A 17,610-nucleotide genomic window follows, 5' to 3' on the forward strand; every position below is an offset into this window, starting at 1 on the left:
ATATGGCTCTGGTGATGACGAAGGGAATGGTCTGTGGGCAACAAGAGTGGAAGCGGGAGCCCCGAGGGGAGCTGGGGCAGCTTGGACTAGCCAGGTTCACAACCTGGGTGGAGAGAAACTTACAGATCCAAGGTCTGGTTCAAAGGAAAACAACCAACAGAGTTGTGGGTGGGACATGGGGTGAGGGGAGAAGAGTGACGGAGGTGACTTCCTGCTTCTGGCCTGCCCAGAAAGGATGGACTGAAAGAGAATGTGGGTTCAGTCTTGGACCTGGTGAGACACCCTGGGAGACAGGGAGCAGCTGGGGTTAGCTCCATTGGCTGGAGGAGCTGCAGATCCCTGGCCTCCAGGAGAAACGAAGGACCAGCTTTGGACCAGGTGATCTGGGAAGAGTAGGGAGGGATAGGGCGTCGGGCCTGGGGATTTCGAGTACTTAAGACAAGAGGAGAGGGACTTCCCTAGTGGTCCAGTGGCTAAGACCCTACATTCCCCATGCAGAGGGCCCAGGTTTGATCCCTGGTCAGGGAACTAGATCTCACATGTCACAACTAAAGATCCTGTGTGCCACAAGTAAGATTCGGTGCAGCCAAAGAAATAAATAAATACTGAGGGGGGGAAGACAATAGGAGAACGAGCCCAGAAAGAAAGCAAGGAAGGGATGGAGTAAAGGAAGGGCCTTCGCTTGGTGCCCCTGAGTCCCGGCCCCTTGGCTGCTAAGAAATCAAGGTGAAACAAGAATTGAAAATACACTTTGGTTCAGCGTCACGGAGGGCCTAGTGACCCAACAGTTTTAATCCCAGTATAGACAGAGGTCTGTACGCAAAGGCCCAGGAGATTGAAGACAGAACATCAGCTACTATCCCCCGACAGCAGCTCAGTCAGGGTCTCCCCTAAGAGCACACAGTCCAGACCCTCCAGTCTTTGGAGCTGGGCCCAGGCAGAAGATCCATGGAAACTCGAGAAAGAACGTCAATACTTTTATTCCATTATAATCTCAGCTCTCTTAAATTCCTGTTTCTTGATCATTTTAATAATTAGTATTGCTGCTGTTCTTCAGTCGCTAAGCTGTGTCCGACTCTTTGCGACCCCATGGACTGCAGCACTCCAGGCTTCCCTGTCCTTCACTATCTCCCAGAGTGTGCTCAAACACATGTCCATTGAGTCAGTGATGCCATCCAACCGTCTTATCCTCTGTCTTCCCCTTCTCCTCCTCTGCTCTCAATCTTTTCCAGCATCAGGGTCTTTTTCTAATAAGTCAGTTCTTCATATCAGGTGGCCAAAGTATTGGGGCTTCAGCTTCAGTCCTTCCAATGAATATTCAGGACTGATTTCCTTTAGGATTGACTGGTTTGATCTCCTTACTGTCCAAGGGACTCCCGAGAGTCTTCTCCAACACCACAGTTCAAGAGCAACAATTCTTTGGTGCTCAGCCTTCTTCACAGTCCAACTCTTACATTCACACACAACTACTGGAAAAACCATAGCTTGACTAGACGGACCTTTGTTGGCAAAGTGATGTCTCTGCTTTTTTTTTTTTTTTTTTTGTCTCTGCTTTTTAATACACTGTCTAGGTTGGTCATAGCTTTTCTTCCAATGAGCAAGCCCCTTTTAATTTCACAGCTGCAGTCACCATCCACAGTGATTTTGGAGCCCAGGAAAATGAAATCTGACACTTGCCACTTTCCCCCCATCTATTTGCCATAAAGTAATGGGACTGGATGCCATAAAGTAATGGGACTGGATGCCATAATCTTTGTTTTTTGAATATTGAGTTTTAAGCCACTTTTTTCACAATAAGAGACAATAAGAGAGGGATTTCCCTGGTAGTCCAGTGGCTAAGACTAACTTCCAATGCAGAGGGCCCAGGTCTGATCTCTGGTCAGGGAACTAGATTTCACATGCCATAGCTAAAGATCCTGCATGCCACAATAAGTGTACAATGAACAAAACCAGTTTATTCACATGCATGTAGGTATTTCTTTCATCCACAGCGTGTGTGTGTGTACACACTGCACACACACCTCCGCACACTGGGAGAGTGGGCTGCACAACAGTCACTCCCTGCAGTGTGGGGGTCACAGCACTGGACTCCCCACCTCTGAGTCTCAGGGCCAGGTGGTCTTGACCTGAAGCTCCTCTGAGCACACACACTGCTGGGAGTGAGACCCCGCAGTTCAGAAGCAGCCTCTGGACCCGGGCACCACACCGAGAGAGCTTCCCTCGGGGCTCAGATGGTAAACGGTCCACCTGCGGTGCAGAGGGAAAAACACTCCCGCCTGCCCGGGGACGGGCAGCCCCTGAGACCCCTGGGCAATGACAGAGTCAGGGCAGCGCGGACGCCAGGCCGCCTCCACGTCGGAACATCATGCGCGCCAGCCACCCAAGTTGCCGTCTCCTCGCAGCTCAAGTGCCGTTCAGCTCCCTACAGTCCTCCCTACACCCTCGGCAGGAGCCGGGAACACGGGCTCTTCGCGGCCTCTTCCTGAGGTGGCTCCCAGTACCCGGAGCCCCTCCTCTGGGACACAACCAGGACTCAGGGACAGCAAGGGACAAAGCCAGAGCGGGGCCGAGGCGCGGAGACCCCGTGCCCGCTTCCTGCCGCACAGGGACCCTCGTCCACCCAGCGCTGCCCGGCCCACCACCAGCTCACACCTCACACCGGACGCAGGGTGGGCTGAATTACTTACTTGAAATTCACTGTCTTTCTGAGCTTGTTCGGATCCCTCCTTATTACAGGACCGCTACGAACGAGAAAAAGCAAACACTTCCGGTGAAATGGGGAACGCTGAGCAGGCACTCACTCAGCAGCCATCAGAACAGTCAGGGTGTACAAGACAGCACAGATCTTTAAACGAGGGTTTCTTGCACAGTCTAAATGCACCACCAGAGTCCCACACTCGGACCGACACCTGAGGAAGCCTCACTGCTTCAGGAGGAAAGGGAGGCGCTGGGGGGTCCGCATAGCCGCCACCTCACCACCACCCTGGTACCTTTTACAATTTCATCGTTGGAGGAAAGTCAGCGGAGGGAGCTTTCCCGTGAACGCCCGGCCGGCTCACCGGTTTAGCCAGGTGGGTCTTTCGAGGCAGCAGCGGCCCAGGAAGACACTGTCCCACAAGGCCAGGGGGCACAAGGCCCGTGGCCACCGAAGGTCAGCACTGGGTGGACGAGGGTGCCCCGTGCGGGCAACAGGCCTGCTGGTCGGGCCGCCACTAGCTCAGCGTGGAGTCTTCTCCACCCGAGAGAGGCCGAGCCAATTTAATACAGGCCCTAAAATTACTTCATCTGTTAACGTATTGAGAGAGACTTCTACAGCCCTTTCCTCAATGAAATTGCAAGTGAGCGGTAACCAGGAGTCTATCAGGAACACACCCGGAGTCTGACCTTCCACAAGCCACTGTCTGCCTTCATCGGCCCCTCACGGCAGATCTGAGCCCTTAAAAGCAACCCCCACCCAAGTGCTTTAAAAACCTTCACACGGTGTTTAATCGGGAGACAGGGGAAAGCAAGGGAGAAACTTACGTGTCCTGTCAAAGTTTATACTCAAATATTGCCCCTAGAAAAATGTTATTTGTTTAATTTATTAAACTAAGTCTGCTTAAGTCAGACACGGAGGCCCATAAAGGAAGCTCTTACAGAAATTTAAGGTAAAAGATTCTTGAACATCCCATGAAAAACATACCTTTCCATTCCACAGCTTTATCAAAAATACCTGTACCAAGGGTAGAAAGTGTGGACAGGAAAAAAAAAAATGCCACGTTAAGCACCACCAGCTACTCTAGCACCATTCAAAACACCTAGCCAGACAGAGCGACCACTCCCGTCCATCAACACGGGAATAATCTCCCACAGACATCTTAATGTACGTTCTGTACAAATAGTGTATGTTCCAGTTTACTCAATATAAAAAGTAAACAAAGTAATGTTCATATGAAGTTATCTGCAAAGACTTGCACTTACACATACTTGGTAATATCTTTAGCTCACAGTGAGTACACTTTGTACAAAGTGCAGGAAGTACAAATGGGGGATATATGCGATTTTCTTTTGTGTAATCTGCATTTCTCTGATGGAAAGATGTTACAGGTTAAATCCCGTTACAATGAAAACTGCAAAATGAAAATATTACAGAGACAGTTTTTTACTCTTGCTGATGGCTTGACGTGGGGTGGGACAAACGCTAGGGAGGAGGAGTAGGTACTCACTCCTTCCCTAAGTGCAAAACGCCCTCCTGACTGCAGCGTGGCCTTAGCCTACACTCCAGCTGGCCCCTCCCCAGTGGCCCACAAATTCCTAATGAACAGGGACTCCACCTTTTCTTTATTGTTGGTCTTTCCCAACAAATCCTGGTGCTCACAACATTTTGTGGATGGCAGGACCAAATAAACACTCCTGCGCCATGAAGCTCAAGTGGCTAGGAGTGACCAAGGGCGATGGAGCCTGGCGAGGGGAGACCCAGGTCTGTGACCCCAGAAGTGGGGAGACGGGCTACAGCATTAGGTAGGATACCCAGGGGGCTGCAATGCCCCCCAAAGATTAAATTCTTGTGCTTTCTCTCCCCAAAGGACACTAAGAACAGAACAAGTTCTATGATCTGATAGTATACATATTGATACTTCATAGGAAGAGACAAAGAAGGAATTTGGAGACCCCACTGAGGTCTGCAGTAACGGGATTTGACCTGTACACACTTCTAGACTGTGGTTATTTCTATGCTGTTATTATTTGAACTGTATCTTCTTAGGCAGATACAGTTAAGGGGTTACTGAGCCAACACAAGTCCCTCTCCCTTGCCTAATGGTGCTCTCAACAACAGCGAGTCACCTCATCTGAGTTACCAATTGTCTTAGTTCCCAAGGCCATTTCTTTTTAACAAAGTAGCGTCATTAGGTAGAAGTAAGTTCTATGAATACTTTCCCCATCCGCCCACTCCATTCTGCCCTCCGTGAATCACTACCCACCCCCCCATCAGAGCACCATCAGGAAGGCAAGACGGACTTCTGCTGTACCCAGCCCTCTGTTCCGTTTCCTCAGTACAGAATGCTCAGGGTCCCTCGATCTTGCAGGTAAGAAGAGCAAAGCAGGCTGAATATTCACAGAAAGGTGAGGGAAGTGGCCTTCCGCAGAGAGAGCTACCGAAAAGGAGGCCTTTCTGCCCAGGGAGAAAGGAGGTAAAACTTAACTTGGAATCTCTGGGATTTGATTTCAGAGGCACAGATTTAATCAAAGCAGATATTAAAATACAATATACAAATACTTAACATGACTCTGAGTTCTTCACCAACTAGCTTGTACATTAATAAAAATTAGCTTTCATTAAGTTATAAAATAAAGGTGAGTTTTAACATTTATTAGAAATATGGACACTAACTCATTTAATATTAAATAATTGTTTTAAAATTTTCATTTTCGACACTACTGTGGTCATGTGTTTAAAATCAGCTTACATGAGTACAGGCTGAAACCTGCATGCAAGAAATACTATGAAATCTGGAAGAACCCTAGAGAACAAGTGAGGGTAAAGACGAAAGAAAGCTGGGCAGAGACACAGACAAATATTGGGCACCTGGGGTTCGCTACGCTCTTCTGGTCTACTTCTCTATACATCTGAAATTCTCCATAATAAAATGTTTTTTAAAATAAACACTGAAACCTAAGAAGTCAGAATGTACCAGATATGCTAAAGAAGATACCCAACTCTAGGAATAAACTAAAAACTCCTGAATTGTACACTTAAATAAGTGAACTGTATGCTACAAAGAGAGAAGACATCCAATGATAATAAAAATACACTGTCACCGGTTTCCTGCCGTCTTTCTTGTTCTTTTCTTCCTAGTTTGGGCTTGGTTTTCAAGAGAATCTACAAGTATTCATTATAATCTAAGTATTCATCAGCTCTGCTGTAGGAAACAGGCTAACGGGATAGTAGTAAAAAAGGGGGTGTGGTTTACATTTTGTTTTAAAGTCACAGAAGAATTTAAAAGCTGAAACAGAATTTTGGTTGGCCAAGCATCTCTAAATTTAAACTCTAAATTCCTAAACACTATTGGCTAGGTAATAAGATGAGACCAAACTGGACTCTGACTTTTCACTTTACATACACCTATACTTAGAAAGTATTTAAAGGTATGCTATTTCTACAGGAAATATATTTGGTACAAGGTTTCAAATCTTACTCTTCTGATGAAATTGCATTTAAAGGATTTCATACTTTAAAGACTATGAAGAAAGTAAGTTACCTAATATTCTACACTATAACAGGGTTATTTCTTTACATTTGTTTAAGCCAAATAAACTCTCATTGCTTGGGCAGTTGTTAATAAAAGATTCTGCTAATGATGAGGGAACTAGTTTAATGATTAAACTACTTTAATAAAGCCACATTTGCTGGATGAACAAAAGCAGCATCCGAATTTTCCCTGGTCTGTGTACGTGTCGCTGTGTGTGTAAATAGAGGGGCATGCAGCTACTTCAATATCATGTGTAAAACCTGAAACATTTATCTTCACAGTGCATTTAAAGACCCACTACTGCATTAGCTGCTTGTGGGGTAGGTTGGGGAAAACTGATGAACCAACTGAGAAAGAAGAGTGACAAGTCTTCACTAGTATACTAAGCTGGAAATGGTATTTAAAATCAAATCATCAATTACAGATAATGTCAGAAGGAGGAGGTTGTACCATGTTAAACATGATGGTGGCTACAGAGATAAAAGATACAAACGGGAATCTACACACAATAAGGGCAAGGATCATTCACCTATTGTCTCTTTTAAAGGCTCGTATAAAACAAAAGATTAAGTTGGCTGCAGCCTTTTAATAAAAGAGCTTTGGGATCCAAAAATGAGTAATTAAGAAAGAATAAGCCAAATGTTAGCTAGACTCAGCTTCTAGGGCATCTAAGACTCGGTCTGGGAAAACCTTCCCTCTCTCCACTAACCAGAGGGTCTCCTGCTGAACTGCGCCCCGAGGGACTCCGGGCTACCAGGGTTCACCCTGGGCTCCTGCCCGCCTGCCTGTGGTTCTGAAGGTGACTCAGCGGAGAGAAGAGGTTCTCAGTGTCGGGGCTACACCTGCTGCCACCCCTGTTGGCCAAGGTGGCAGGAATGCACAGCAGGGATGCGGCTCTTCAGTAACCTTCTGCAGTATGTTTTCTCCTCAATATCATGGACCCTAACCTTCCTGCTTCCTGATTTCTATGAAAACATTCTATATTTACTGCTCTTACGGCTTCTTCCACCATTTTCTGAAAATATTTTACAGAACACATTAAGATGTGAGGCGACAACGAAGTGGCCTGAAGTATAGCTTGTGTGATTCTCTAGTGAACACACAGGGATGGTGAGAACTGAAATGGATGAAGATTTCCAACATTTCACTGGAGTCTAGAGTGTGTTCCATCTACTCAAGGACCTATCTAAAACAGTCTGATCCCACTGAACTCTGCAAAACCAGATGATGTGACCAATATGGAGAGGAGACTAGAACTTCTAAGAGGCCCCAGGCAGACCTGAGCTAGGAGGGAGGCAGGTGAGTGCAAGGCCAGGTAAAGAAGGTGGCTTTCCGAAGGTGACTTTCTCAAAACTGAGGGCTGACCCCAGGTGACCTGCCGCCCCAGGACTCTGACGGCTTCGGGTTCCTCCGGCATGAGCACCCCAAGGTTGACTTGCAGGCAGCACGTTCCCAGGAACAGATCCTGTGTGTCCTCCCACGTCAGAGCAGCACTGCTGAGCTTCGTAAAGGCCCGGGGTGTGGAGAAGGACACTACATGATAAGGGCAGAGAAGGAAGCTTCCAACTCCAACCACAACATCAGTATGTACGTGGCATTTCCTGAAGGCTGAAAATGGCATGAGAGAAGCAGCAGCTGAATACTAGAAATGAATTTTCAAGCTGAGGCCCATAAACGTCTATAATTACTAAATGTTTGTCATTTTCTACTGAGGAAACAGAAGAAAGGGATCAGATTTGCCTGGGACTGAAAAAAAAAACAACCACCCCAAAGTGATATATTCAAATACATAGCATTCTGAAATCTTAATTACTGTAGCTTTTTAAGCAAGCACAAACTGTAGCTGGTGCTACTTAACAAAAGCATTATAACTGTGTGTTTTTTTTTAAAAACATTTCTTGAAACCAAGAACTGAAAGAAAGAAACGAAAGCTGTAGAGAAGGCTCCCACTTCAGAGGACTCATACTATACCGTGAACCGTGTCTGTCACCTGGAAACCAGAGTGCTCCACGCACGATCGCATGGGCAGCCTGCAGCAGAGAACACATGCACATACAGCTAAAGGCGTACATTCCCCACGCCCCTCAGGCCACCCAACACAGGACACTCCTTCCCAGAGGGCGGCTGCAGTCACACCAGCGTTCCAGGGGCCAGACCTCTGTCCTGGCTTCATGCTATAAACCCCACACATTTAAGACCAGCAAGACAAAAGACACTTGGCACATGTCAAAATTAGACAAAGTAGCCTGTGGTTTATTTCGTTATCAAAAGAAGGCACCAAAGCAGGTATGGAAGGTGGTACCACGGTAGGGGGTAATTTGGCAACTGCCTTTGAGAGGATTCATGGAAGAAATGCTAAGTGAGACCAAATGGGAACACGCAATACTAGAAAGATGCTTCACTTCCGGGAGGAAGGTTTTGACTGCTTTACAATAGATATAATTACACCATGCTCAACATAGAAGGGGTTTTTAAAAGTAGAGTAAATTAGGTCACAATGACCTAATACAATGAGAAAAAAAAAACCCAATGCGCCGTGTTCATCCGGCGGGAACGTGTGCCCAGCCACTGGGGACTGAGCTGGGCTCTGCGTGAAGTGGGGCGGCCACCCCATCTCGGCTCCAGAACCAAGTGCTGCTCACAGGTAGCTTCTCGGGGTGCCAGCAGTTTACCGCTGACTACCTGTGGGCGGCTCCGGACTTTATCGTGCCTGAATTCTCAATTAAGCTGGGGTTAAGACAGGGACGGTGACTTTTGGTTTTCTGGATTCAAAAAAGACTCTGCCCCAGACAGTGCTCTTTGAGTCCCTGAGACATATCTGCGTTGTGCCTTGATGCCTTTCATTTTATTATGGTTAGTACTCCAACAAGCACTAATATTAGCCTTCTATTACTCAGAGAACAAAAACAAAAGTTCCCCAGACAACACTCAAGAGATCTAGGGTGTGTTACAAGCGTTCAGGCCTGTGAGGCCGTTGGGAAAGGCCAGGCCAAATCTCTCCATTCATGCAGAGAAGGGGCCGGCTCCACACAGTCACTGTTCTGACAGAGGCGGGGACGAAGCCTCCTGAGACTTCCACCCACTGGCACAGGTCACATTGAAGGGACAATACGTACTGACATTTGTGTCTTCCACAATTCATGATAAATAAGCAAACTGGTTATTTGTAATCAGCCAAACTCGCTTCTGGGAAAAGGCTGCTGCTGGACGATGCAGAGCGCATGTTCCTTCCCAGAAACCAGAAAGGAAAAAAAATCACGTTACATTGGCAGCTGACGTCATCAGTTCAAGCTCTCTTCTAGCAATTATACCTCTTCCCACAATGGCAAAGACTAAACCAGGACTTCTCAAGGCTTCTACTCAGCTATCCTACCTGCTTTAGTTATGGTCGATTTTATGGTTAATTTCAGTTTCCATCGTCTATCCAGCTAAGGAGGATAACCTCCTTTTCATTAAAGTTAGAGCTGGCCCATGGGAAATAGACACTACATTCTACTGACGTACACTGTTTGAAGATCAGACCAATATTTTTGTGTTTAATAATCTACAAACAATATTGTGTGGTGTGGCAGTTTTTCAAGCTGTGTGTGTCTGATCTTGTTTCATTCTCAAAAGGGCCCATTTTCCTCTTGTCCAATGCAGGACTTTCATGCGCCCCTAAAATTAACACGAATCCTGAACAGAACCTCCAGGGTTCAGCTGGGAAGTGTGCTTCTGATTCATCTCATGGAGAAATGGGGGCTGGCAGAGACAGCTGTGTGGGGACAGAACTGTTGGCCTTAAACACGCCGGGAGGCTTCACCTTGGCCGTCTATTGTTTAGCCCGTGGTGAGCTACACCAGAGAGCATCTCAGGGCTGCTATGGAAACAAGGTCAGACATCTCACAATACCAAGACGAAGAATGAGAAAGTCGAGAAGCAACTAATTATTTTAAACCAAGTTACTTGTGAATGATTGTAAATGCAAATTTTAAAAGTACTATTGAATATTCGCTTCTCACAGAGGTAAAAAGTCCCAGAGCTGAAAACAAGGAGGAGAAAGGGAAAGAAGGGATGTGTGAAACTCAACCAGGCTCTCATGTTATTAAGCCAAACAGCTAAACATTGAGAAAATATTACATAAGCTGATCATCACATGCTGTCATGATTTGTCATGTTTCAAGGAAGGAGCTTATTCTAACCCAGCTTGAAGGATGTGAAAACTGCATTTATATGGCCAATGCAGGAAATACCATAAATGCACACACATGTATAGGGACGTGTGTGTGCTTTCCTCTAAGGCAGAGCAAAAAATAAGGCAAGCATGACGTATGTATTGTATGATATTTCTGTCTTTAATCCATGCATTCATGAAAGTAATATGACTTATTATTTGGGTTTCATATTTGCTCAGCCACATCTCTTAATGAATGCAAATCCTGACAAGTTACTATCAATTCTGGCCATTTTTTCAGTTACGATGGGAATATAACCTGTAGACTATAAATACCCCTCCTCCCATAGGAGGCCAGATTCACCACAAAGAGGTGATCAGCAATATGACCCAGCAACAAAATAAGTAATAGACATTTTTAAATCTGACTTGAAAATAGGAGAAGAGGAAGAACTCACACTTGTGGTAAAATCCTGGCCCCAGGCCACGAAAGCCCAGCTTTTAAAGCACAGGGCGCTGCACCTGGATAGTGTCTTACTGGCCGCTGAGTCTCCACCCCTGACTCCCCACTCCTCCTCCCTCTTAAACAGAAGTCCCTGCTCAGAGATCCTGAATTTCTCTCCCTCCTCGTGCTGCCCAAGTGTTCAATAGCCAGCAGTTGACAAGGGCCATTAACGTCTGAAACTCTTAACTGGCAGCAAGAGCCCCTGCCAAGCCCAGAAGAACGTGGGAACCAAAAATATTTGAGGCTGTAGGTTTCACAGTTTTTACTAAGTTCATACTTCAACAAAAAAAGTGTACTTGAACTAGGGGCTCAATCAAAAGTGTACTTGAACTTGAGTAATTAAGTGAAAACACCGAGTCCCACCTAGAAAGCAAAGGAACAGGTCTTTTTCTAACAAAAGCAAGTCTGTTGTCTCATGAGTCAATTGTGAGGCCGTCAGACGCTTGCTCAGTACCGATCTTGTGAGCAACCTGTTTCCCTCTCTACCCGTGTGCTTTCAAGCATAGCTTCTGTGCTTCATCAGCAGATGCAGTTTTAGGAATGGAAACTGACAGCCTAGTAAAAATAGAACTGAGAAGCTAAATGCAGAGTGCTGCCCCCACCTCCCCCGTTAGAACTGCGTGTAGAACATGCTCTGATCCATTAGCTCAGTAAAAAGTCAAATTCATTTTAAGTGGCGTCCATTATTCTCTATTTTTCTATTGAGTTACCCAATAATCTTTCTTTCCCTTTAAAAATAAATTGGGACAGAGAATTCTGTTAAATTCTATTTCCAGACATGTCTATTGCACTTAAGCACTGTAATGTAATAATTCTAGACTGCTAAAATTTCAAAAAAGGTAGATATTAACTACAGATGATGAATCTTCATTTTTTTGGGGAAAAGAAAATTTCGGGGTGCACGGGCTATGCTGCAGCTGGCTTTCTCTAAGTTGCCCATCCTTAACATGGCACGTTCTAGAGCCGTGCTGGCCAACACAGCAGTCACCAACTACACGGGACCGTGTCCATTTAAACGAATTAAAATTAAATAAAGTTTAAAACTCCATTCCGTGGCTGCCCTTGCCACATTTCAAGTGTGCCTAATGGCCACAGGTGGCTGGTGACCGGTGTCCTGGACAGCATGGATCAGCGTATCATCCCCTTTGGACAGGGCTCCGGGACCCCATCTGGCTCAGGGGGGGCACACAGTGCACGCTGAACACGCTCCTATTTAAGTTGAAACAGGAGCCTCAGGAATCAGAGGTAAATAACAGTCTTATTGCCTGCGATTCCAGGAGGTGGATATTAAGGTATTTTTAAAGTGTTGCTTAAATGAAAGCATACAAAACAAACGAGCCGAAATGGGACTTCACTGTTACAGAAAGTCCTCGGGGGGAATGGCTGAGAGCTGATTTCACTAAAAGACCAAAAGGACGTAAATTGAGTATTTCAAGAACTTCTCTGAGACTGCAACTTGATTAAATAAAAAAACTGAACCGCAGGGTCAGCGGGCAGAGCCGGGTGTCAGTGAGAACCCAACTCCACGGCAGCTCAGGCTTCCTCAGACGTGCGGGCTGGTTTCCAACCTCAGACCCTCACCCTCTGAGCCTGACAAGCCTAACGGGAAGCTACCTAATGGGAAGGTTTGGTCACATCATGACAACTTTTTAAGTGCGTTAACACCCAGAACGGCAACTTTATTATTTCTAAACATATAATCGATTATCACAGGTAATGGACATGACCTGCTTTTTAGACTGAGCTGAGAGAGACTAGTCTTAGAAAAAAAACTAAGTGAGAAAACTAATTTTCCATTTCATGAGGATCAAAACGGGCCCTTCCGAGGAAGATTTAAATGGATATAAAAATTCTGCCATTGCAATATACACGCATTTATATGTGTGTTCAGTAAAATGATAAATTCATGTATAGGTTTTTTTTAACCCAGACATTTGAGATATAATTGGTTAAGACAATTCAACAAATAAGGTACTTTAACTGAATGTTAAGATTCAATTATTTAAGTCATATAAAAATTCAGAAAGATTAAAAATCTAACAAACTCAAAGTTTTAAAATAAATCTCAAAGGGAGGTACTTACTAAATTCAGCTTCACTGAGCTTGTTCCTTTGCACTGAGGTTATCCTGTAGCCCCTTTCTGACGATGCTAAACAAACCATACCTTCCCCACATTGGAACCTTACAACCTAAGTCTGAGCTGAAAATTTCAGTGTGGGGAAAATCTAGGCATCATCAAAGCACTATTACAGATTTGACCAACACTGTACTTTTTCTGGACTTAAAAGTGGTACTTGTACTAGTTTGCTAACAAATAGTAAGACAGAATTCACTTGGAATAATAAAGAAAAAAACTCAGGGGTGCAGCCTGATTACAATAAAAGCCGTGTTTTTAAATAATTTCCACAGCACCACTAACACATCTTAAATCTCCTCCCAGGTAATCAGGCTAAGAGGATGAGAACTGTGGCCAGGCACCCCACCCCGAGCAGCCAAGGGACTCACCATCTTCAGGATCGCCCCGTACAGCCGCAGGAGCACCTTCCGAGGCTCGTCTCCGACGGAGGCCAGGGTGTCGGGCAAGGAGCACTGGAACAACATGTTGCTGAGGCCACCTCTGTTGGAAACAAGAGCACCGTAAGCAGCAGAACCTGAGGGCGAGCCAGGTCACTCTTCTGGAGTAGCTACGGGCAAGAAGTCGGCTCCCGCCCACAACACCTGCCCGCACCTGAGTCTCCACTCAGTCTCTCAGGGCACTCGGAACACAGATGAACTCCACAGTTCTCAGATCAATTCCACATGCAAACTCCCCATCGGTCCTTCTAGGACAGCCATGAGGGAGGTTTTGGTTTTTTTTAATTTATTTTAATTGGAGGATATTTATTTTAATTGGAGGATAATTACTTTATAACATTGTGATAGCTTCTGACATACATCGACATGAATGGGCCACAGGCATACCTGTGCCCCCCACCCCCCGCATTCAGAACCCCACCCCATCCCTCTAGATTGTTCCAGAGCACCGGCTTTAGGTGCCCTGCTTCATGCATTGAACTTGCACTGGTCAGCTATTTCATATATGGTAACGTATATGTTTCAATGTTCTCTTCTCAAATCACCCCACCCTCACCTTCTCCCACTGAAGCCAAAAGTCTGTTATTTACGGCTGTGTCTCCTTTGCTGCCCTGCATGTAGGACCATCAGTACCATCTTCCTAAATTCCACATATATGCGTTAATATACAGTATTTGTCTCTCTCTTCCTGACTTACTTCACTCTGTACAACAGGCTGCAGGTTCATCCACCTCATTAGAACGGCTTTTAATTGCATGTAGCATCTGCCTAAGAGAGGGACAGGGGGCAAGGAGACCCTCCTCAGCCCTGGAAACTGGGGGTGGGGGTATCTCAGATGTATCCCTTCCAGTCCATGTTCATCTGTGACCCCAAATTTCCATCCTGTTCCCATCACTGCTGAGTTAAAATCTTGGAGCCATACCTAAACCATCCCCCCCGGGGCTTTCCACTTGAAGTTGCAAGATCCACCCATTCTCAACCAGATTTGACTAACAGCTATTTCAAACAACTTGCAATATTAAGAATTATTGGAGCTCTCAGAGGAAAGGGGAGATCTCAACAAAACCAAAACCTTTCACATGACTACCGCAGACAAGGGACACTTAACAGGAAAGTGTAGCCTTGGGGACAAATCACCTGCCTGGGTTGGAAACGATTAGTTAGTGAAGATACTGGAGACTTAAATGAAGGAACACAAACCACTGTGCAGTTAGGAACTCAAGACCCCAGGCACCTCAACTGTAGCAGGCTTCAGAGTCCAGTCAACAGATTGTGAAGAGCTATCACCTAAGCAAAGCACGATGCTGGAAGCTCAGATAACACAATTGCCTCGAGACACTTCCACTCCAGGGAAGCAAGCAGACACAAAACTATAAGAGAGATTACAAAATTGCAGGACAGTGTCTACACCAGATGCTCAGTGAACCCTGGCCTACACCTGCCCGTCAGACGCAGCTGCATCACCCAGCAATGCTGAACCTGTGCGACTTCTGGAGACAAAGTTATGAGCCAGCCGGAGTGCGGCTTTCTAGGACAGCAGCCCCCAGTCTCCAGGGCCAGCTGCCTCTCTCCCTGTCCTATCCACCAACAGTCCAGGGAAACCATGCTCCCCAGGGGAGGCTGAAGCACAAACCACAACGGAACCATCACACGCCCAGACAGGGGTCACGGCACACAGTGGGAGGTACCGCCAAGAACCAGTCCGAGAGAGAAAGTTCCGTTTGTGTGGAGGAGAGCGATAACTGGGAGATGTTTTTATCTGGAGGTGTTACCGCTGCTGCACAAACGGTGGCCCAGAGTCGTGCCCAGCTCCACTCCCGTGGCGGACGGTCTCCGCCCTTCCTGGGTTAGAAAGGCTGGGCCGTGCCCGGGGGCAGCCTGCCTCGCATCAGGACTGTACTTAGCAGCTGCCTCTGCAGCCGTCCAGGCCTGTGCGGCCAAGGGCCAGCACAGAGCGCGCAAAGGAAGGGTCTGAAACCAGCGCCGGACCCGCTCACGCGCTGGGCCCCTGCCCCGTCCATCCCGCGGTGTGGACCGGCTGCCAGGTCGGTTCTGCGATGATGCTGGCGTCTTCGGGGACACCCCTCCGTGAGCAGCGGCTCCCGCGTCACCGGGTTCTGGCGGCAGGCAGACCTGCCCACGTGCTGTGGTACCAACCCGCCCGCTCCCGTCCTCACTTCTTTGGGCAACCCCAGCACCAGCCTTGCGGTCCCCCCAGGGTACCAGCCCAGAGGTGCCCTCGGAGGTCGGGGTCCCAACTCTTGGGCCCCCCCTCTCAGCTCCCAGGTCCTGGTCACCCTTGCCTCGTTTCCCCAGCCCCAGGGGTCTGCCGCTGCACACACAGTACTCCTCACCGTACTCACCTGTGCTCCCTGTTTTGCTTTTCTGGTTCTCCTCCACCTGTTCACCCAATTTCCTATATCAAATTCTCTAGGTTTGCTGAAGTAAGTGTTGTTGTTCCCATTTTCTTGCCAGGATCCTGACTAGCACACGTGGCCAGAGCTGCAGCGGCTTCTTAAACCATGAGGTTAAGGGCCACATCCCAGGAACGGCGCGGCCATCAGCCGCGAGGAGTGCGCGTCCCCACTGAGCCCGGGAAGCTGCCGCACCGGCTCAGCCTGGCGACTCCCGGGCCTCTTCCCTGCAAGAGGGAAGCGAATTTCTAGGTGGTTTAAGCCACTGTGGCTCTGGGGTCCTCTGTCACAAGCAGCTAAGCCCAACACTAACGGATACCACCTGCCACCTCACCCACTGACTCCTGTTCTTCCAGTCAAAACTCCTCACTCTTCTCTATCTACCTACCTACTATTTAAAACCAAGCTGAAGTCCACGCTCCTCAGGAAGCTTTTGCTATCTTCTTGCTAGCTCCTTGAAGGCAGGGGTCATGTCTAGCTTCAATTCTCCAGGCCCACAGCCCCCAAGGGAAGACGCTAGACACCTTCTGAAAATGACAAGGCCCGCGGCACTCTCCCTTCACCGGTCTCCTCCCTGTTACATCATAACTGACCATCCTACACTGTCCTCTAACAGGCTGGCGGGTTAGTCCCGGCTCTCTAATGAGACTGAAAGCTCCCCCAGGGACAGTCCCTTTCTCCTGAGGGAGGCCGTCGTTTAAAAGAAAAACCACAGGCTTCCGGGTCAGGGAGCCAGAGATTCAAATCCCAGCTCTGCACTCACTGTGAGACCTCGGGCACAGCGCTAAAGCTCTCTGACTCACAAAAATCCACTGCTCGGTCAAAGAGCAGCACCTCACGTAGTCACCGCAGCAGGCAGGGTCACGGGGCCCGGGGACTGCGACGCTCCGAGTATCCGACACGGCGGGACCATCTCAACCTCCCGACAACCTCAGGGCGGCCGCTGGGCTGCCCGCATGGCACGCAGGACGAAGTGGAGGTGCAAAGCAAGGCGGTGGCCGAGCCAGGAGGGAAGGCAGGCGTCGGGCGCGAGTTCCGGGTTTCACTCTGACGCTGAGAGGGGCGGGAGACAGAGCAGGAGGGCGCCACACGCCGCGCCGGGCACACGGCAGGTCTGGGCACCCCCGTGGGTCACAGGGGCGTGATGTCAGAACGAGTCTGCAGAAGTCTCGCGTAAGACAAATGACTGCTCCTGTGGTCACATATGGCCACAAACTTCGTGGCTTTAAACAGCACACATTCATTGTCTTACAGTTCCGGAGGTCAGGTGCCTGAAAACAGGTCTCACAGGGCTAAAATCAAGGAGTCAGCAGGGCTAGACACCAACAGGACACACCACCTTCCAGGAAACACAAACACGGCTGAAACAGAGCTGGGGTGAGCAGCAGGAGTCCTGGGTTCGATCCCTGGGCTGGGAAGATCCCCTGGAGAAGCAGTGGCAACCCACTCCAGCATTCTTGCCTGGAGAATTCCACGAACGGAGGAGCCTAGCTCCTCTCCACGGCAGAGGAGTCTGCAGTCCACAGGGCAGCAAAAGAGCCGGACAAGACTTAACGACTGAACAACAACAACAAATGAATTTCAAACAGGGGTCACCGGCTGGGATCAGGAGTCCGTGTTTAACAGGCACACGGGTTCAGTTTAGGAAGATGAAAACATTCTTGTGATGAATGATGATGAATGTTGGTGACAGCTGAACAACAACTGACTGACTCAATGCCACTAAACTGCACA

General features: G+C 47.7%; 1 protein-coding gene across 3 annotated transcripts in view; it reads right to left on the reverse strand.

Annotated features, from left to right (window-relative positions):
• Positions 1-17,610, reverse strand: part of CHKA (choline kinase alpha) — a 56,916-nt gene that overhangs the window by 19,435 nt on the left and 19,871 nt on the right. The window contains exons 2-4 of one of the 3 annotated variants that reach the window (XM_043451706.1): positions 13,394-13,505; positions 3,683-3,712; positions 2,688-2,741 (exon numbers count right to left, since the gene is read on the reverse strand). In XM_043451706.1, coding sequence (XP_043307641.1) covers positions 2,688-2,741; positions 3,683-3,712; positions 13,394-13,505 — 196 coding nt within the window. The remainder of the gene's footprint in view (positions 1-2,687; positions 2,742-3,682; positions 3,713-13,393; positions 13,506-17,610) is intronic. The other 2 variants (XM_043451703.1, XM_043451705.1) reach the window with 2 other exon arrangements.

Source organism: Cervus canadensis, chromosome 29 (assembly GCF_019320065.1).
Source record: "Cervus canadensis isolate Bull #8, Minnesota chromosome 29, ASM1932006v1, whole genome shotgun sequence".
NCBI classification, from domain to species: Eukaryota; Metazoa; Chordata; class Mammalia; order Artiodactyla; family Cervidae; genus Cervus; species Cervus canadensis.